This window comes from Carettochelys insculpta, chromosome 3, assembly GCF_033958435.1.
Source record: "Carettochelys insculpta isolate YL-2023 chromosome 3, ASM3395843v1, whole genome shotgun sequence".
NCBI lineage: Eukaryota > Metazoa > Chordata > Testudines > Carettochelyidae > Carettochelys > Carettochelys insculpta.
In genome coordinates this window covers 68,230,364-68,251,412 of record NC_134139.1, presented here as the reverse complement: position 1 = coordinate 68,251,412, position 21,049 = coordinate 68,230,364, and the positions used below count along the sequence as shown (strand labels likewise).

At 40.1% G+C, this 21,049-nt stretch overlaps 2 protein-coding genes across 9 annotated transcripts in view; one reads left to right on the top strand and one right to left on the bottom strand.

The window, feature by feature from the left end:
• Nucleotides 1-14,884, top strand: part of SDCCAG8 (SHH signaling and ciliogenesis regulator SDCCAG8) — a 160,133-nt gene extending 145,249 nt beyond the window's left edge. For 4 of the 6 annotated variants that reach the window (XM_074990092.1, XM_074990089.1, XM_074990091.1 and 1 more), the window contains 2 exons: nucleotides 11,006-11,132; nucleotides 13,727-14,884. In XM_074990092.1, the coding sequence (XP_074846193.1) occupies nucleotides 11,006-11,132; nucleotides 13,727-13,747 (148 nt within the window). In that variant the 3' untranslated portion in view covers nucleotides 13,748-14,884. Of the gene's footprint in view, nucleotides 1-11,005; nucleotides 11,139-13,726 lie in introns of those variants that run through there. The other 2 variants (XM_074990093.1, XM_074990090.1) reach the window with 2 other exon arrangements.
• A 1,575-nt stretch (nucleotides 14,885-16,459) lies between these two features.
• AKT3 (AKT serine/threonine kinase 3) overlaps nucleotides 16,460-21,049 on the bottom strand; it is a 295,102-nt gene continuing 290,512 nt past the window's right edge. For all 3 annotated transcript variants that reach the window (XM_074990078.1, XM_074990079.1, XM_074990080.1), the window contains one exon: nucleotides 16,460-19,982. In XM_074990078.1, coding sequence (XP_074846179.1) covers nucleotides 19,897-19,982 — 86 coding nt within the window. In that variant the 3' untranslated portion in view covers nucleotides 16,460-19,896. The remainder of the gene's footprint in view (nucleotides 19,983-21,049) is intronic.

Here is a 21,049-nt window from a genome sequence, read left to right as displayed (position 1 = left end):
TGGGAAAAATTAAAGGTAATGGGCTCTGCACTCACTAAGGACAGTGCATTACAATCACCTACTTCCAAGGTGATCACCATCAAAGGATCTTGCAGACACACCCAAGATCTGGAAACTGGCACCAACTAGATTTAATGGTCACCTGTTGAAAATACCTGAAGGAACTTCTCCATACTCAACTTTCATGTGCAAACTATGACTTCATATGCTTGATGCAAAATAAGGCTTTCATCATACTAAACACGGTTGTTGCCCATCCATTAATATCAATAACACAAGAAGACCAAGAAAGGTGTTTCTTGGTCACTCAGAAAAGTAGTCATCTATTGCACCTCACCTGAATGCTGATACAGCATGGAACAACACTTTCTGTTAACCTTTGAGCAGCCAAGAGCATGTGTCAGTGAACAGCAAAGTAATGTGTTCACATCATACTGGCTCAATTTGTGCAAGAAGATACAAATATCCTTTGATAATGAAAGTCTATGCCATATGTATCATGTCATTAAAAACAGGTCTGTTAGCCATGAAGACTGATGGTGTCATTGACAGAAGCAATGCGTGCACTGGGTGGAACAGCATTAAATGTCCTTTCCCAGACTCCAATCAATCAAAGCTTGATATAGAACCAACTATACATGACGTTGAATAGGCAACCACCTCTCTGTCATCAGTAAAGACCACCAGTAGAATTCCAGATGAAGTACTGAAACAAGGGGAACTGCTTGTACTAAATATTTGCACAATGTTTGCTTGTTGGAGGCACAGAAGGGTACCACAGGACATGAAATATGCCAACAAGATAACATTGTATAAAAACAGAGGAGATTGGATTGATTTGCAACAACTGCAAAGGAATGTCTCTAATATTACTGGCATGGCATTTGCACAGGTCATTCTCAACAGGCTGCAAGCTCTTGCTGAAGGCATATATCCAGTAAGTACAGCTTCTATGATGTTGAATCAACTATTGATACAGTCTTCACACTTCGACAACTTAAACAAATGGTCTAGAACAAGGAAAATCTCTCTGTAATCTTTTGGCCTAGTTGGTAGAAAGTATCCTTTTTTCAACTGATGTTTTGATTTGATCAAATCCTTTTATGATGGCGTGAAGGCTATACAGTCCAACATAATGTTGATCAATGTGACCATGCTGAAAAAATCAAACAAGTATGCGCTTTGGCACCAATGAGTTTTGGTATGTTTTTCTCTCTGCTAGTTACTCATACTTCCTCATCTTGCATCAAGAATATAAATCTCCATACATGATCAAACTGAAGACTCTTCAACATTGCATGTTTATAGAGAAAAAAGCACGGTTAAACCTACTTTGGCACAGTGCTCTCTGCACATAAATGAAAACGAGCTCTGCTAACTTTTCAGTAGCTTTTTTTTTGCTTGTGATGAATTTGGACTATCCATAAATCTGAAGAAGGCAATGATTATTGCACAAAGTGTGTTGATAGCTCCTGTAAGTTTTAATAGCTGATGCTAGCCTAACAATTGTGCCTGAGTTCTATTTAGTGTCAAATGCATAGCTTGATTGCAAGTTTTAAATCTCACATCAGAAAAGCAGCCACCATATTTGATTACATGACCAAGCATGTATGGAATAACAGGAAACTGACATTCTGTTGTAAACACAGTATTAGCATATATGCATCCCGAGTAAGTCACTGTATGTTAAGAGCTGAGGCACCTTTATGCAAGCAGGCGTGCAAGGAGGCTTAAACACCTTCCACACACCATTGTATTTTCATGTTAAATACCAACTGAAAACCAAATTTTGTGATGCTAAAATACTTGAACTTATGGTTTGTGAAATACCACTGGGTTCAGGTTCAAGGAAGTTTTGAAAGAGGGATTTGAGAACTTTCAACATCAACACTGCAGCCTGGGAAGAAGCTGCTAACAACAGGCTACACTGGCAGGTGGAGGGGCCTTCACTTACCAGAGACAGAATCTGAAGAAAGTTTGTTGGAGAGAGGGAGAAAGAAACAGTGTGCAAATGAAGAGAAAAGTGAAGCAGCCCTCAAGTACCAGCAGTAGAAACTGCACCAATTTCATCATCTGGCCCTGTGGCTTATACCTGTACCATATGAGCCAAGGACTGCTACTCAAGAATTGAACTTTTTAAGTCCTCATGACATTACAACATGACACAAAGTAACCGAACTGCTTTGGTGATTACACCATTGTCTTTTGTGTGATTGACCGACCTTCCATTAGTCATTTTGAATGTTACAGCTAAAAAATCTCTGGCACTGGGGAAGGGCAGAAACTTGCCAATCTTTTTTTTTTTTTTTAATTTCACAATTCATTTGTGTTTGTGTGCTTTTTGGTTTGAGGTTTATTTATGATCTTGCTTGTAAGACCACTATGCTTTTTAAATGTATAATTGTGTTTTACAAATATGTGACATGAACCACTAGCTGATGGATTTCAAAAACAGTGTGAACTTACCTAGATATTGGGTAAGATTATACTGTCTTGCACCTTTGTGATTCTGAAATAACACTGTGGAATACCCTGGAGCTACCACTATAACTAAAAGCAGCATATAGTTCATTGCCTCTACTTAAAAAGAAAACAAATAAACAAGCTGCTATAAAATGCACATTGGAAATAAGTGGGTTGCTACTTTGCTCTCTGCCTAAAAAGAAAACCCCTTTAAATGTAGCTTTCTGTACAAATAACATGCTCTGGGCTTTATTTAGTGGCAAATCTTATTGGTGCTGAAAAAGAAGTGGGACTGTGTGCATCAGAGCTTGTGATCCACCCTGCTTCTCTAGCCTGCAGTTGTTATCATAACACTTATTGCTTTATTAAGACTACTTTTACTAAATGATTTATTACTCTTAGATGAATTCCTTTGGCCTTTGACTTTGTTTCCAAGCCACTCTGTTCAGCTCAACTGGTTGCTTTCAGTTACCGTGGCAACCACCAGATGGGGTTCTTTGATAAGGGTCAGCGGGGAGGCCGTTGCCGTGTACTAGAAGAGCAGCTAAATAACACAGCGTTCGGCACTGACAGTATGGCTCTGCCTGGCCAGGAGTAGTTATCAGATTACTTGTATTAAAACCCAATCAAGATGTGTGCCAGTAAATGCAGCCTGGTTATTGGATTTGGTGATTTAGCTGCTGCAGGTTGCTACAATTTAATCATACTACTTCAGCAAATTCAGCTATGTAGTGAGCAGTGGAAGTGCCTTGCATACATAACCTGATGGTACTAAAATAATCTTTTTTAATACGTCCACTTCTTCAAGCCTAAAATCCCCAGTCCACCTCTTGTGTGTGCATTCTGGCTGCTAACCTCAGTCGATCAGTTTATGGGAAATAAATGTAAACATCTGGAGAGGGACTAACAAGCTTCATGCCATCCTTTCCTCCTTGTTCGTAGTAATTTGTGGGATTATTGAGTATTAGACTGTAAACTCCCCAAGGCAGAGACCTGTCAATAAATGTATGTTGAAAGCCTCATGCCTATGGAATACTATTAGAATAGAAATACCAGATACTTCACTCCTGTGAAGATATAATTTTATCTGCTACACAGAAAAAGGTCAGTGTAACTTTCTGTTGTATTACTGTCATTTTGTGCACTGAAACTTAATTTTCTTTGGATGAGATTTACCCCAGTGAAGAAGGCCTCAAAAAAACTTGGTGTGCCATCTTCACTGAGCTCAGTGATAGCCTGGACTGTATTGTCTGTTACCTGGGATTCTTTTTATTCTGGTATTGTCCCTGCTAAAAATAATTTGAGGACGAAGACATTGTATCCAGTCACCTCCTTTTCATCTCCAAACAGGCCTGTCCACTTAGTGAGAACTCACTAAAGATATACACACACTGCAGCCAAAAACAAGAAGAAAAAAGAATTTCAGAAGTCACCCTGCAGAGTCTCAAAGCCTTGTTGATGTGGAGCTCATGCTACAGCTCCAAAAAAGCAGTATGGGCATTTCCCCTGGGGCTCTGAGACCCACCCCTCTTGCCAGGTTTCAGAGCCTGAGCTCCAGTCGGAGGGTAGGTTTGCATTTGCAACTCATTGAGAACTTTTGTGGTTCATAAGTTCTTTAAAAAACAAAACAAAACAAAATCTGAATGCCCCAAGTTTTGCCTTGGCAGGTGCAGGTGCGAGTGCTGATTTTTTAGCAACAGTGATTTCCTTCTGACAAAGCCAAAGCTGAGCGTGGGGGCTAGAAGTAACAGCATTCACACATGCTGCCTTTTAGTGACAGGGCTGTGTCGATACAGCCTTGTCTTTCAAAGCTGCATAGTGTAGACAGAGCCTGAGCAGGAAAGTATTTTTGGCACTTTAGTGTGAGCCTGAGTCTGTAAACGCTGCAATAGGAGATTTAGTGACATCTCTTTTTTTTTTTTGGGGGGGTGGGGGGCGTCCCATTACAATATGTATCCTTAGAGACCCTGTTTCAGACGTAAAGGTAAATTTGTTGTGCAGAACATCGAGACATGGGGCTTGATCCTGCCAGGTGTCCAGTACCCTCATTTCCTACTCTTCTGTAGGATTTGGATCCTCATCTCTCCCCTGATGAACGTAACATACTAACTGGGATTTCTGAGGGTTCAGTAGTCAGTGTGTATCTCTCTGCAAAAACAGTGCATCTCATACTGGGCCCCTCTGAAATATAACTGTATGTACATTCTGAATAGCACCCCACATAGGTGATTATTAAGGTTCAGAACGAGAATTTGTTTTCTTTGAAACAAACTGATTAAGGCTGTACCTCCTTATGTCCCAAATTTTCTTTCCTTTTTTCTTTTTATGTAACTAGTTGCCAGCCTGTGCTTATGTCCCACCCTATCTTTTGAGACTCTTACCCCTCAGTGTAAATTGGGAATTTTTGTAATATGAGGCAACAGATGGAGAATAATTTTAAATGCATGATTTGTAGATTGGAGCTATTTCCTTTTGTCAGATTATTCTGGAAGTGTAGGGTGGTGCTAGAATGGCTAGAATTTGTTTACATAACTGAACTGCATAATAAGTAATTCTTCTGTGACTGAGGACTTGTTTCTTTGCACTTGAAATAGTTTCTTTCGTTGAATTGTCTTTCATATGCTTAAAACAGGGTATGTCCTCTTGTGTGGACAGGCAATAAGAGCCTGCTCCAGTAATGTTTTAGGGCTACATGGGGTGTCTGCCAAGGATCCAGTAGAGTTTTACATGTTTATTTTGAGCTGTAAAGCCTCAAATGCCCAGCAAGCCATCTCTCTGGGAAACCACTGCTCTCCCTGTGCCAAGCTGCCAGGCTTGGGATCAGTGAGGGTGCCAGAGCTAGAAAGCCCACTCATGGGGGCGAGGGCAGCTGGAAGGGCCATCTGTGTGAGGATCCCCTGTCATTGATTAGTTTGGGTCAGGACAAGCAAATTGCAATGTGCAGTCTTGATGGAGAAAATCCAGTTCTTTGCTTTGAGGATCTCCGAGGATGCTGGGGGCAAGGGGATGTTGTGGAACTTATCTACCGCTTTCATTGCTGGTGATGTTAATTGAGTAAAGGTGTGTCCCCCAGGACCCATGTTTTTAAAACCTGTGAGGGCACTAGGGCAAAGGAGAGACGGTCTCCAATATGGAATGTTTACAACCCAGTCCAAGTAAGGTCAGTTTAATTTCTTTTGAAGTTGGATGAGTGGGACTGTCCTTAAGTCACATAGTGAGCCAGCAATAGACCAGGGGATAGGATCCAGATGTAGATTCGCCCAAGTTTGGTGTTATCTTCTCTAACTACACTGCTTCACAGAAGCCATTGCTCTCTTGCACTGGAAGTGTTGCTTTGCTTCTAGAAGAGGGAGGCCTCTTTTTTTTTTGCACAAAAAGACAGTTTCTAGGTCCCTGAAACCACACAACCAAAGTAAAGAAATACATACACTGGTGAACCTGTGTGTTAATGTGCTATGCCTTAGAAGTTATACAAGGTGTCAGACTGTAATTAGCAGCACAGTCTATAATATCAAATGGTCTCTTTGTTCACTTAGTTGGTCGCTTAAAACCAGCTGTCAGGGTTTGCAGCTTGCTGGGTTGTGCTTACAGCATTCTTTTGTCTGATCTCCAGTTTGTGATAATACAGCTGTTAAACTCAGCTGCATGTGAACACGTGCTAACGTGGTAATAGATATTGCTGAATACACAGCAGTACAGCCCATGCCAAGAGGACTGTGTGATCAGAAATGTGGCCCCGAAAGGATGTGCAGCATAGATTGGAAAATGTGGTTTGGATGTAGCCTTCTCTCATTGTCGTATTCTTTTTGACCTAGTTTTGTGCAACTTGTATGAAAAAGTGGGTAGTTTCAGCCTGAGCCCAGGGAGCATTGACTTAGTTCAAAAGTTAAACAGAATAGTTCCTAAAAGTGTATATATTGTGATGTGCCCCAGAGGACTGCCATCCCTCCAGGAATTAAAGAATATTCTTTAAGTAACGATTGTCATATGCTGAAACCTCCAGGAGGGCCTCCACTCAGAACTGGCTACTCTACAAGGTGGTCCTATGTAGAGCTGATATCTGTACAGTCATTAGGTTTACTTTACACCTCAACTGAAAGAGGGTAAAACCCATCACAGAATTACTACATGGGAACTTTGCATTTCATCTCCAGTTTATCATTAGTTTAGAGGTGTAGCCACAGTAGTTCAGCCTATGTTCTATTGCCCTTCCAGTGTGACTCAGGACAGGTGTGTGTATGGGGAAGCCTCAGAGAGCCAGAAATGGATAAAGTGTCCTACGTTGTTTACGCTCCTCAGTAGGGGGTAGGAGCCAATGTCCTACATTGTCAGGTTCTTGTGGGGGCTGCATGCCCACCCAATGATGCCCCTGATTTCCAGGATTTTGGTTCAGCCCCTCCAACCATGGGGTCATCTTTGCAGTTCTGATTTGGTGCTAAACTCTCCCTGTGCTATGGGATGCTTGGCTTTCATGTGTTGGGTGTCAGGCCTATCATTGATACAGTATCTCTCCTCCTTCTCCCCTCCCCCCCCCCCCCCGGTCATTCATCTGATCATCAAGAAATGGCCAAGATGTCATTATTTAAAAAAAAAAAAAAAAAAAAAAAACTACTAGTAACAGCTTGGCATGTAGATCTGTTTCCTTACAAAACTGTCTTTTTCTCTGATGTGCTCTGGTAAGGGGTGGGTTTTGTTGGCTTTGTCAGTCATGCTGATTGCTGGCAATGGGGGGTTTGGTAGACACTCTACTTGCAGTGACCACAGGTGGAAGGTCCACATTTACTCCCAGGTGCTTCAGCAGCATTTGTCATACCACAGTATTTCCCTCTACGCAGCCACATCCACATCATTTTCTCCCAATAAGCAGTTTTCCTTGTGATAATTCATCCTTGTAGCTAGGCCCTGCATCACCTTCTTGCACTGCTTACACCTGCCATTATTTTCCCTTTTCACCTAGGGAATGGATTTCTTCAAAATATTCCTAGTTAGGAGCGCGCTCATGCCCAGAAGCCGTGAAGGCTTTTCTGTGGCAAAAGTGTGGGGGGACAGGAGCTGTGTGCGCACTTTGGCCATGGTCCACCACAAGTACGGAACAAAAAAACACCTGTCCACCTTGGGTACGTCTACATGAGAAGCCTGTCAGCAGAAGTCACTGTTGGAAGGGATTTCCCAGCAAAACTTCTGTCAACAGATTGCATCCACACACAAAAGCAGATTGAAAGAGCAATCCACTCTGTTGGCAGAGAGCAGCCAGGCTGCCTGGCCCTCTCTTGACAGAACGGCTGACCAGAAGCTCTGCAAATACGGCTTCACAGTGAACCGGAAGGCCTGTCTGTCGACAAAAGGGCCCCAGCACATCTACATGGCTATTTTGTCCACAGAGCACTGTTGAGAGAGGCATTATACGTGAGTGGGGAGAGGTGTAATGCTGCCAGCGGATGTGCTGGGTTTTGTTGACAAAGCCCATTTTGTAGGTAGACGCTCTGTCTTTTTTCTTGACTAAAGCCCAGCTTTGCTCAGAAAAAAACCTCTTGTGAAACCATAGCCCTTGCTTCCTTCTTTACGTGTGTTACCTTTTTAGTGTGCTGAGAAACAAAAATGGAAATCTCAACATGTTAAAGAAGTAAGAGCTAGAAGTTAGGCTGGGCAGACTAGAGCCATTAATTAATTTTTATGAAACTCTAAGTATGTGTGGCATGTTTGTTGCAAGATTTAATTTTAACTTATTTTTAAATGAGAAATTTAATGTTATTGATTTTAAAAAAAAATCAAACCCCAATTTAAATTAAAAATTCAATTTATTTTAATTTTATTCATCCTGGATGCAATCTTTGTTATAATGGCCTTGTGTCAAACATATTCTCTCATATATTCATTTTGTACAGTGACTGTCTTCTCCTAATGCCATGCCTAGCACTGAAAAACACACTTTTTGATTAGGACCTTTGGGAATTAATGCAATACAAATAATAATCCCCTCCTTTTCACCACCCTTCTCATTTAGAGTCTATTTTATTGAGGATAATTTTGTTTTCATAATTAATCAGAAAACTCACTGTACAGTAGGCCAGGAAATCATCCTTGAACTAGAGCAAGTGAGGTGCATTTGTTTAAATGCAACTTCCAGCTAGCTTGCTTTTTACATTCCTGCCTGAAGGTAATGAGATTTTCCCTTTTGCACGTTTTTGACGATGTGCCGACCTACTCCGGGTCCCGTGGGTGCGCGTGGGGTGTGATACAGCGGGGGGAGTCGGGTGGCCCAGGACCAACCACCCCACCTTTATAGCAGCCTGATATAGTGTAGCAGCAATATGTGATTCAGTGTATTCACTTTAAAACCTAGGGTTCCACAGTATTATGAGTACCAGGAACAATAACACTCCGATTGTGAACACCACAATGCCCTGTGGCTGTTCTAAGTCCCAGTAATTCTCTATACAGACCCAGCTAGACCAGCTAGTGGTATTTACCAATAGTGATTTATTCATTTATTTGTAACTACAATTACTTAACACTTGTTATATATATATATATATATATATATATATAGTTATTTATTTGGCATAAGCTAAATACTAGGTTACATATAACTATATATAATTACATGTGACTTACCAATAACATCCAATGCTCCCACATTTCACCAATAACTACGTTACAGCGGCCCTTCAAGTCAGAGATACGGCTTGGTTGGGACCTTTCGTGGTGGTGACGTCCGGGTGATCAGGCCGGGGTCTGCTGTCTGGACTGGAAGTTGCTAGCCTCCGCCTTGTGTCCAGGAGCCCACACCCTTATTCCTGCTAAATCACCTTTTATACTGTTTCTTACTTGGGGGTTCGATACCTGGCCAATTAAAGCGTTTGTTACCTAATTTGGGCTTTCTATCCTCCCAGCCTGTTATAACATGTTACAAGATTTCCTCTGTCCTTGGTCTTTTTCTGAACCTCCCCTGAGACCCTCTGATGTTGTACAACCAAGATGTTCTCTTTGGGGGGGCTTCCAGCTACTAGCCCCAGCTGTTCTCTTTGGGGGCTTACTATCTGCTTGTCAGGATGTTCTCTTTGGGGACTCTCCAACTACTTGTCAACTTTCTGATTTCTTTCTCCTGGCCTGACTTCAGACCTTCCCGCCGTTGTATGATAGCGTTCCAAGATGGAGTGTATGGTCATTCTGCCTTGCGAGTGAGGCCTGGCCACCAGGTGCTCGTGCTCCCACAGTTTTTACCTGAAAAAGGCACTTACAGCAGCCTTAGCTGATAGATTAGCAGTGTAGAGCTAGGCCAGGGAGTCACAAGGGTGGGCCTGTGCTGTATATTGGAAACTTTTTGTCTATGATTGATAAGTTTGGCAGAAATCAATTTTTTTAAAGAATTCTGAATGTATTAAAAATTGTAAGATTTTCAGAGTTGCAGGAAATTACGGGGGTTCATTGTTTAATGACAGATTTAAGAAGATTGAGATTCAAAAAAATTAAAGCTATACAACCATTAACATACAATTGCAGGTCAAAATGCAAATTCATCATCATGAGCTCAGCGCCTGTTGCTGTCTGATGACTCCCTCACTATTTCGTTCTGCCTTTCTCTGTAAAGTGCAGAGTGGCTTAGTTCCTGTAGACTAAATCTATTATATCATCTACCCATTCTCTGGGGTGTCTGCCTCTCCTATTCAAACCGTCCATTAGGCTGAATACCAAGGTCTTGATTTTTCATGGTCATTCATTCTGCAGATATGCCCAAAAAGCTGTAACTTGTGTCTTATAACCTTCTGCAGTATTAAATCATATTCCAAAGTTCTTAAGCAGCATTTTTCATTAGTTGCCTTTCAGCAAGTTTCTGTTTGTGTACATGGTGAAATCAACATTTACCAACAAAAAATCTAACCCTTCCAACCCCCTTTACAGGCCATGCCTTTGTGTTTTCAGTTTTATTCCCCAGCTACTTTACTCCCCACCCACCCACCACACTTTACACCCTTCTGCTGGGAATCCCTGTCACTGCATTCAAAGTGCAGTGCCAGGTTTCAAAACATCTCTTCAGACACATTTAGTTAAGGCCAGACTTATTAGGAAAGACTAAGTGAACATTGCTTCCTGTGAAGAGCCTTCGGCCTCAGTGTGACCTGTAAAAAGCAATATGCCCAGGTTGTATCTGATATTGTTTCACAACATTGGTGAGTTTGGATTTTAATTCTCTGCTTGAGTGTAGGGAGTTGACAGTGATGCTGACTCTGTTGCATTCAGAAGGTAGAAGCCTTGGACCTGTACTATCCCATCAACCCCTTTTTCTATAGGAGAGGAATGTGATGTATGCAGTGCTGAAATACACAGGGTTCTGTTCTTTAAAGTCCCTTAATAGCAAATCTCATTTGTTAGCTTTTAATTTTAAAAGTGCAAACATTTTAAAACACTCCTGTGTTAAATATCCTCAGGAGAACAGTTTATTCCAACATGATTGACAAGTTGAATTCTTTGTTCTTGCTGTTTCATGTCAAAGTCCCTGTGGTAATCTTGCTCTATTGAGCCATCTGTTTTTTTTACCTAGGTTACACCAACTTGACAAGCATTGCCAGACCACTGCCCAGCAGCTAGTAGAGTTACTCAACAAACAGAATCAGCTCTTCAGAGAAAAGCAGATGCTTATCGAAGAGGTGCAGTTCTTGCGAACACAGGTACCCTGATAATACTGGGAACAAAAACAGTCTTTGCTTTGTCCTGCATGTCACTGATAGACAACAAAACAGCATAAACATGTAGTATTGAAACTTACAAGTGTCTCTAACTTCCAAACTTTGCTTGTAAATCTGAAGCTGTAAGATGTAATGTCTACCACTGAATCCTCCTGGGGTGGTGTCAGTCTTATTTTTATGTAAGCAACTTGCTGTCAGAGGTGTAATGAATGTTCTGGAAGTTGAAAATCTTTGTCTCTCAAAAATCACAGCTCAGTAGCACAGGTTGGGGAACCTCTTCCACAGACCAAGGTCCAGACCCCGGCCGTGGCTTGTCTGAATCCAGCCTGCAGCAAGATGGGGGGTTTGGAGCCCCAAGCCCTGCAGTCCAGGTGCAGACCTTGGGCTCTACTGGAGGACGGGGGCAGGAGGTTCTGGCCAATTAGAGCAGCAGAGGACAGTGTGAAAGAGCAGGGGGAGGGGGTGCAGAGCCATGAGTGTGCAGGAGTGCTGCAAGGTAAGCGTACCTCCGTGACCCTAGACATCTCCTGCACTCCCTTCCTTCTCCATCTCCCACCCACACCCCTTATCTCAACACTGGACCCCCTGCCACCCTAACTCCAAATCCTCCTGGACCCCCTTCCCCTCCTGCCACAATTTCCCTTTCTAATCAGATTCTTTTTCTTTCTCTCATGAAACTCAGAGAAGGCTTTTTGCACTCACCTCTCACATAGCTACTAATGGACCAAATATGGTCAACTGCATGGAATTGCAGTGTCTACCATTCTCCCTGAGCAGCAGAGTCCCAAAAGTAGAGATTTAGTCCAGCTTTTTTATTAAGTCACCAACAGGTTGCAGCCTCTGTATTTTTAGTTACTGCCAATGAGTCATCTGTGATTTTTAACTAAAAATACCGGACTAAATCTTTACCTTAATTTTGATCATCTGGTCTGGGGTGAAGCATGTAACACAAGCTATAAAGACATAGCCCATAATTCCTGCATGAAGTCCTCAACTTCTGTTTGAGCTACAGCACACCTTCTATAAATGAACTGCTTCAAAACAAAGAGCCCAAAATTACCCTCCAAAGACCATATTTGTCTATCTTCATAAGGGGCCTGATTTTGAGAGGTGAAAGCCAATTAAAGTAGATTCCAGGCATTTAAACTCCCAGGTTTAAGACTGGCTTCTACTCTGAACTCATGTTGCTCCCAGATCTGGAGAACCAACAGTAATGCTGAGATTCATCCACACAACTAGAAGAAAGAATCTGTTTTGCTCCTAATCTTTCCGAGGTAGGGTGCTGAAATTTGACCTTTTGATCTTTATGTATGGCTTAAGTGCCAGTGATACTTTTTAAAGTCACTAATAGTCCTACTTACAACAACTTCATTAATAAATAAATAAAGATGCAGAGCTTTACTGTTTAGGTGGTGGTTGGTAGCATTAGCTGGTCTTGTGTTAATCTCCAGGTGGTATGGTCTTGACCAAATTCCTAGCTGCATGGGGGAGGAGGAGGGGGGCTGAGCTTCCACCTTGTGTGCTGATGAAAATCAGCTTATGTCCCCTTCTTGGTACCGTGCTGGGGGCTGCTGACCCCTGCTACAGCTAGTTTAATATACACAGTATATAAAACAGTTTGATTCAGGTAGACAGACCCCTTTTTTAAAACAGTTCCTTAGGTTAGTTTCTGGCTTTTTATTGCGGGGGGTGGGGGGGCACACACACACACTGTTCTTTCTTAACTGCTGCAGGTTGAGCCAGTTATTAACTCCACTAAACAAAGCACATCTTGTTAAATAGTAGAATCCTTCTTGCTCAGTCCAGTGCCCTCTGAATTCACCTGATGAATTCTAGCAGGAACTCAAATCTCAATTAAAGTCATCTAAATATAGAATTTCTGCACAAACAAAGTGGTTGAAAATTTAAGCACCCTTTTTCTCAATTTAGTTTTAGACACAAAACATCTTTGATCAACGTTTAATTTAGAGCGTTTCATTCTAGATGGCTATCCCAGCTCAAATACTGTTCCTTGGGTCACCATTAAGTACTAAATGCAAGAGTTCACTGACCCACAATAGCTATGCAAGAGCTGAAAAATTACAAATTAGTCTTCCCACCAGAGCTTTCTTAACAATACAGGGCAGTTTCCTGTTTTGATACACCAGCCCACACGATCTACTGTCTGAACAATTCACACTAAACAGTCTCTGGCACAAACATTCCTCCTCTTTCCTGGAAAGGAGAAGGGGCAGCGCCTAAAGACGTGCCCTAAATCAGTAGCTCTTACTTACTGCTAAACAAGAACAGTGTCTAGAGCTCACAGAGATCTTGTTTTTTCAGGAACTGAATGGCTCTTTCCAGGATCAAAAATGGTACAGATAAAACAATACAGAACCAAAGGCAGCAGGTCCACAGGTTGTATAAGCCTTTGAAACAGCATTTCTTTATGTAGCATTACCACATTTGTAACCAATGATGAAGTTCTTTTCTGAGAATTTAACCACAGGAAGGCAAAAGAAACAAATGATAAAGGCAAGTAACTCTACGGAACACAAGTGATTTATAATCCCATTTATTTTATTTTTGTCTTTCAGTTACCCTGTGCACCAGTCTGAACGCTTACTTGGTTGAAAACTGTTGCTGGCAAAGTTGTCTATGGGCTTAAGGTGTTTCACATGCTGCACTAAAATCATTAAATCTTTTTGAATGAGAGCATCTTTCCAAAGTTTGAAGTTAAGACTTTCAGCATGAGAGTTTCCCAAAGTGCTTCCTGTGAAGTAATTCAGCTCAGGCTCATGTTAAATCATCAGGAATAGAGAATGGATTTAGCAGTTACCTTGTATAATTTTTAAGAATCTATTTTGAACGTATTTTGTAACTTATTGCACCATATGTATTGTTTCATGTGTAAATACCAATAAACTTACCTTGATTTTTTTCTGTCTCATTTTTCATTTGAGGGGAAGCTGTGCTGTTATCTTTTGGCATATGACACCTTGGCCGTGTCTACACGTGCCCCAAACTTTGAAATGGCCATGCAAATGGCCATTTCGAAGTTTACTAATGAAGCGCTGAAATGCATATTCAGCGCTTCAATAGCACGCGGGCGGCAGCGGCGCTTCGAAATTGACGCGCCTTGCCACCGCGTGGCGTGTCCCGACAGGGCTCCTTTTCGAAAGGGCCCTGCCTACTTCGAAGTCCCCTTATTCCCATGAGCTCATGAATATGCATTTCAGCGCTTCATTAGTAAACTTCGAAATCAAAGTTTGGGGCACGTGTAGACGTAGCCCTTATGTATTCTGGTTGTCTTTAGTAATAAAAGGAAGGCATAAAGAATTTTAAACAGATTAAAAAGGAAGAAACTTCCAGTTAGATTCAACAGCCTTGTACAAAGTTTATTCAGTAAACTTTAGTCTAATGCTAAGTGTTTTACAATCTGAAGTAATTTGCACAAGCAGTCACATCAAAATTTTTAAAAATTAGCTTTGATGGACCAAATATTTTGTCTGAATCAACTTAGCCTTTTCCAAATTGTAGTGTTGAAAAAAATTGCTGCAAGAACACTAACTTTCCATTTTCTGACCTAACATGCTGTCATGCGTACAACTTTGATTTCTCACTGTTAATTTTTTCATTTGTTTTCTTTTAAAATAAAAAAGCCGTGCTAGTCTATATACCATCAAAACAAAAAAGCAGTCAAGTAGCACTTTAAAGACTAACAAAATAATTTATTTGGTGATGAGCTTTCGTAGGACAGACCCACTTCTTCAGAACATAGCCTTACCAGAACAAACTCAATATTTAAGGCATAGAGAACCAAGACTAGTAATCAAGGTTGACAAACCAGGAAAAAAAATTATTAGACTTCAAACTCTCTCAGACAAAGAGTTAATGGGCACAAAACAGACATAACACTCCTAATCCACAAACTGGTCAGCCAGCATTTTAATAGAGTGGGCCATTCTGTTAATGACTTAAGAGTCTGCATGTTACTGAAGAGGAATTTTCACACTAGTTTGGAAAGAAAGGCTGCTGAACTCTTTTATATTCAAATTCGACACATGGCTTGAACTGGGATGTGAATTTTCTGGGCCACTATAGGTGCTCTTTTGCATACTTGGCTTAATCTAATTCTTGACACCCCCCCTTTAATTTTTTTTTTCTAATTTGTCAACCTTGATTGCTATTTTTGGTTCTCTGTGCCTTAAATATCGAGTCTGTTCTGGTATGGCTATGGCCTGAAGAAGTGGGTCTGTCCCACACAATCTCATCACCTAATAAATTATTTTGTTAGTTTTTAGAGTGCTACTTCACTGCTTTTTTGTTTTGAAAAGAAAAAGTAGTGCTAAACTGCTGCATATCTTTCCCTCACCTGCTTTAACTATAATATGTTAAATTGTCTTATGTCTTACTAAGTCATCACCTGATCCTGAGAAGTCCTGTGCATGTTTCTATCCCCCTTTCAAATTGGTGGGAATTTTGAATATTCTGCATCACTCAGGTTTGGGGCGTTACATCTTTCGTAGGTGATCAAACTGCTACAACATGCATTAATAAATATGTACTTAAGAACAAAACACATTTATGGTGCATCTCTCTCTAAAGATGAAATTCACATCATCTGCATAAAGGTGGAATAACCATTTCACTTAACTTTACTTGTGCTGTTAATAAGTTAAATTCACCTGAACACATGCGGTAGTGTCGTCACATATGCATCTGATTTGATCGCATCCTGAAACTGTTCTGAAGTATTCTCTAGTGCATCTATGCTTCAGGAAAGGGAAAGCCCTGTGCAATTAGCAGTTGCCCCAAGAAAATCCACGCTATTTTAAAGCCTGTAGTGTTATACAAACTAGTCAAAACATTTAACTCAGTCATAAGAACCTTGGTGCTTTTTGGAGGAGATGTTGACTAAGTGACAGAAATTTGATTTGAAAGATGTCAAGTTAAAGGTTGTATATTTATCAATAAGACTGTACATTGAGTTAACATTGGCCATCACATTAGCAAAAGCAGTGATAGAAAAGGAAATGTATGTGTTTTATAAAAAAGGGCTTTTCAGACGTTCACAATTGATACTATAACCTGATTTTAAAAAAAAAAACTACATGATCAATAATCTTTAAACTAAGACACTTGAGATATTTTCTATGATTATCAATGCACTGAAAAACTAAAGCACACAGATTTTTCTCCACCTTTCTTATATGGCACAAGTTAGGAAACTTAATCCTACGTATATTTAATATCTGATTTAAAAATACTTCATTTGCAGTGAATGTCTATATGTATTAACAAAACCAGCATTAATGAACGCAGAAGTAGCAGATTGACATAGTGCTTTATTTAAGCTGTCTGTACGAAGGAAAATAATGTGCATCCCTATCATATACGTGTAAAAATACTAAGGATGTACAGTGTACAAAAACAGTTTCCTGTAGTTATTTCACATCCTTGTGGGTCATATACTTAAGGAAATCAACAGTTTAAGTATGACCAACAGTAATACGGTTTCTTGGGTTCATAGTTGTCTGCTTAATATCCTTAACCACATGACTGGATCTTGCCTGGATCTAACGAAAGAACTAGCAAGATCAAGAAATGTCACAAACTCTAAAGCTACAGGGAGGTAATTCAATTACCAATTTAGAGGTTTTCTTATTTAAATAAATACTTTACATTTCATGCTTGCCTGTAATGCACTACCAGGAGCAAGTAAGGAAATTCTACTGTAGACAGTACAAACAGTAGCAGCAAAGTGTGTACATTGAGGTGTAATATATAGACCCTGCAGTTAGTAAGGAAGGACCTTACTTTTGTACTCTAGGAGAAGCACATGGCCCCTGCAAGAACAAGTCAGCTGTAAGAAGCCACACACAAAGATGACATGTCGAAAGAAAAATGTAAATCAATACTGGAATAAAAGTTCCTTTTGTAACAGGAATGTATTGAATTAGTGTGGAAAGCAAAGCTGTGTGCAAAACCCAAAAATTAAAAAACAAACAAAAAGCCAAAAAAACACATTTCCTCAAAGATGGCTGCAGTGTAAGAGGGCATACTGTCTGTCATGGACGTCAATACAAGCTGGACTCAAAGTCTGAAATGTACTATGATTAAAAGGCTCAAGGTACCAGCTACCAACTACTGTCCAAATCCAAACTACATCCGTGGACAAGCAAAAGGGAGATGCTTGAGCTACCTCTCTCATTACAGCTTTCAGATTTCTCTTTTGTCTATTTTGAACATTGGTAGCAGAAGTCAGGACTTCCTAAACTCCAGGCAACATTAAGTTCATATTAACTTTGCCTATAATAAACTTCATAAAAGGTAATTTTGCAGTCAGGTTGTGCAATTCAAGAGAGAAGTCTTAAAAAGTTTTCAACCTGCATTCCAGCTATGTAAGCAATAATGATCTAGCCAAAGGGCCTGTGCTACACACAAAAAACCATCAGCCCGAACCACATCACAGGTTTCTCGTCAACTTCAGGAAATCCACAAGGTATTTATTGCTAACACAAGCTGGACATGAAAGAGGAAAAATATAGGCACATAGTGGAGATTTTTAATCACACAGTTTTAGTTTGCATCTATGAGGCATTTCTAGAGAACTAGTTAGTGTTATATTTACTAATTAGTTCCTTTAAATTATCACTGTTTCACAGTAGAAATTTCTACGAAAAGGTGACATGTTTACTGTGCGCCTTTCCCTCTGAAGTGCCATTCTTTAAAGACAAGGAGTGTGTCACAGGGTGCTAGGATGAGATTATGTGTGATTAGAGTATACACAAAGCTACACCTCTTATCTGTTGCTTATTAAAGATAAAACTTTGCTTAGGTAGAAACATGAAAAATTATCTTGAGTCTGTCTTAGCTGCCTTGCTAAAATGCCCACCGACCCCTTGACAACCCCAGCATATCCACTGCCAGCAGTGATATTTATGCTAAGATATCTAAACTTTAAACATCAAGAGGATAAGGCATCTGTATATGAACATTTCTTTTTTTCAAAAGTCATTTGCCCAGAGTTACAATGCTGTCAGTAATACTCTGTGATATCACAGTTTATATGGGAGCTAACAAGGTAATTCAATCATCACTCCAGGATTTTCTGATGACATTAGCAAGGGCGTGTGCCCACCTGTACTGCACTTGCTGGCAACTTTGGAATATCCCAACTCCTGGCACCAAAGGGTTTATCATTAAAATGACCATTAAATGGAGACCAAAGCTAAGGGTTGTGCACACACCCTGCGAAATACAGAGCTTCAGAAATGGAAAGACATTTTTTCCTTCAGTGTGATGTTCAGCCTGATGTTTTAAATTCAGTCAGACCTAACATGCTGGGTGTCATTACCTACTCGGTTCAGGGCAGAAGTTCCCACCACCCTACTCTTTGCAGAATTAATAAAGTGCTTTTCTTGTAATCACGGTGGTCTCAATAGTTTGAATGCATTTTCTCCACGTAAACCAAATATTGTGACTGTTAGCTACTGTAGTGGAGCAAAGACACAGCATATTTGACCCCTTGGCACGTGGAGTTGGAACGTCCTCATCTACAGCACCAAAGAACTAAATGACAATATTTCATCCCCAAAAGCCCAATTCTAAGCAATATGTACAATTTCAGAGGCTTGTTAAAATGTCCACGTGGGAGAAAAAGTGCGTTATTCTCTTCAACTTGTACAGTCCTTCCATATATTACAAAATAAACTGCTGTAAGCCTGTTCTAAAATGTAGCAGCATTTGCAAACATGACACATACAATCCTTATCACTAAAAATAAATACTACTGCAGTATAACAAAAAATATATATATATTCAGAGTTAAACACCTGGAGAAAAGCTAATTCACAAACTCAAAAAAATATGGCAAACACCTGTTTACCTTGGTGCACAAATTTTGGTGAAAAGCAATACCATTATGCCTGTCTACATTCTTCAGCCATCAGGGGTGATGTTTATCAAGAAAGACAGAGAAAAGCATGAGAAAGATGTTATCTGGTGCAAATTATAAGACCTTTAAACAACTTCAAATGCTGCTTTTATGCCTTCGTATCTTCCATGTAGAATGTTCAATTCTCCATGATTGCACATGAATCTGGAAGTCGAAATAGCAGGCTGGGTTAGCCCAGCCCTTCTGCTTCTTCTGTAGAATCCAACAGTAATTAAAAAATAATATATATTTATATATTTATATATGAACAGTTACACCTTCTTCTCTCAAATATTTCCCAAATGCATTCCAGCCAGATGTCAATGACACATACCTGCTTCAAGTAATGATATGCCTAACAATCATCTTGTGTATGTACATCACCACCCCCTACATTTCCTTGTTCTGACCAGCACAAGCAGATGCAAGGAAACATTATACACTAGTCAGTTTAGACTAATTAGGATTCTGATTTGTTTTCTAGGAGAAATGAGGCAATGCATCAGAAACCAATGTTTCTTAACCTTCACTGTATACAATGGAGGATTTAAGTTGTCTGACTTCAAAACATTTCAAAATCACTTCTTGACGTCGTTGTTATACTGAAACAGGGGAGCTGCAACAAAAGGAGACCTTGGGTGGATACAAAATTTCATGCAAAAAACAAAATGGCCAGGTAGGAAGGGAAGGAACTTGTTCAACTTTGAATGATCTCTGAAAGTGCCCCAGCAATCTTAATGGCTAGTACTGGTGGTGAAATTCAGGAATCGGTTTCAGTGATAAACCTAAGATAACAGTGAAGCAGCAGAACAAAAATACAATAAACAGTTATTCTCGTCCGCTTGCAGAGTAGGAAAACTGAGGGAAATGTGGCCGCCTCTCATTGTCCATGCAGTCCATACCATCCTCATCATCTGTGGGAGGGAAAAGTTTAATTATTTAATTTATTGACTGCAAAATTATTTTATAATTGATGGTTAAATACAGTAAACTCTTTCATATCCGGCAGCCTATTATCGAGAACTCTCAAAGAGCCGGCACTTTAACCATAAGTAAATTTTAGCTACGTTTTCCATAAGTACAGTACAGTGAAAGTAAATACAAATAAACACAGTATAAGTTTACAGTGTACAATACTACTACTGTGTTGGTAAATAAAGTACTCTGCATACATTTTTATTTGTTTCTTAATAGCTAATCTTGTTTTTCTTTAGTTATGCCTTGCTAGGCATACTGCTGTATTATCCAGAATATTTGAATATCTAGCAACCTCCCAGTCCCAGGGCTGCCAGATATGAAAGACTTTATTGTATTTCTCAAATTGATCTGGTGCTAATTTGTTTTATTGATCATATTTAAAGTTTCTTCAATTCTGAAAGATTTGCTTTAGCTAAAATGGAGACTGGTACGAGAGTATGTAATATTGTACAACATGGAAAAATATATACATGATGACCACTGTAAACAAGTTTCACAAACTATTGTTAATTTTTTCAAAAAGATTCTTTAAAATAGTTTTGCAGTATTTCCTGGGATTTGATTGCATGTACACTAAATTCTTAAATTATATATAAAAACCCATCCAGAAGACTCGAAATTGTTCTCCTTGATGACATGTTTATGTTTTCACATATTCCACACAAAAAAAAAAAATCTAGCCTTAATGAAACTTTGAGCTCGTCTACACTAGCCCTCCCCTTCAAAGGGGGCATGTGAACGAGCCGGATCAGAGAATAGCAATGAAGTGCCGCACTGCATATGCAGCACCTCATTAGCATAATTCCTGCCATGCGGACTTTGAAGTTGCTAACTTCCTAACGTCAAAGTGGCAGCAAGCCATGTCGCCACGGGCACTTCGAAGTTGCACAGGTATTTCGAAGTACCTGCAGCTCCATGGCTTGCCGACACTTCGAAGTTAGCAACTTCCAAGTCTGCGTGGTGGAATTTATGCTGATGAGGTGTTGCATATAAAGCGCACCAC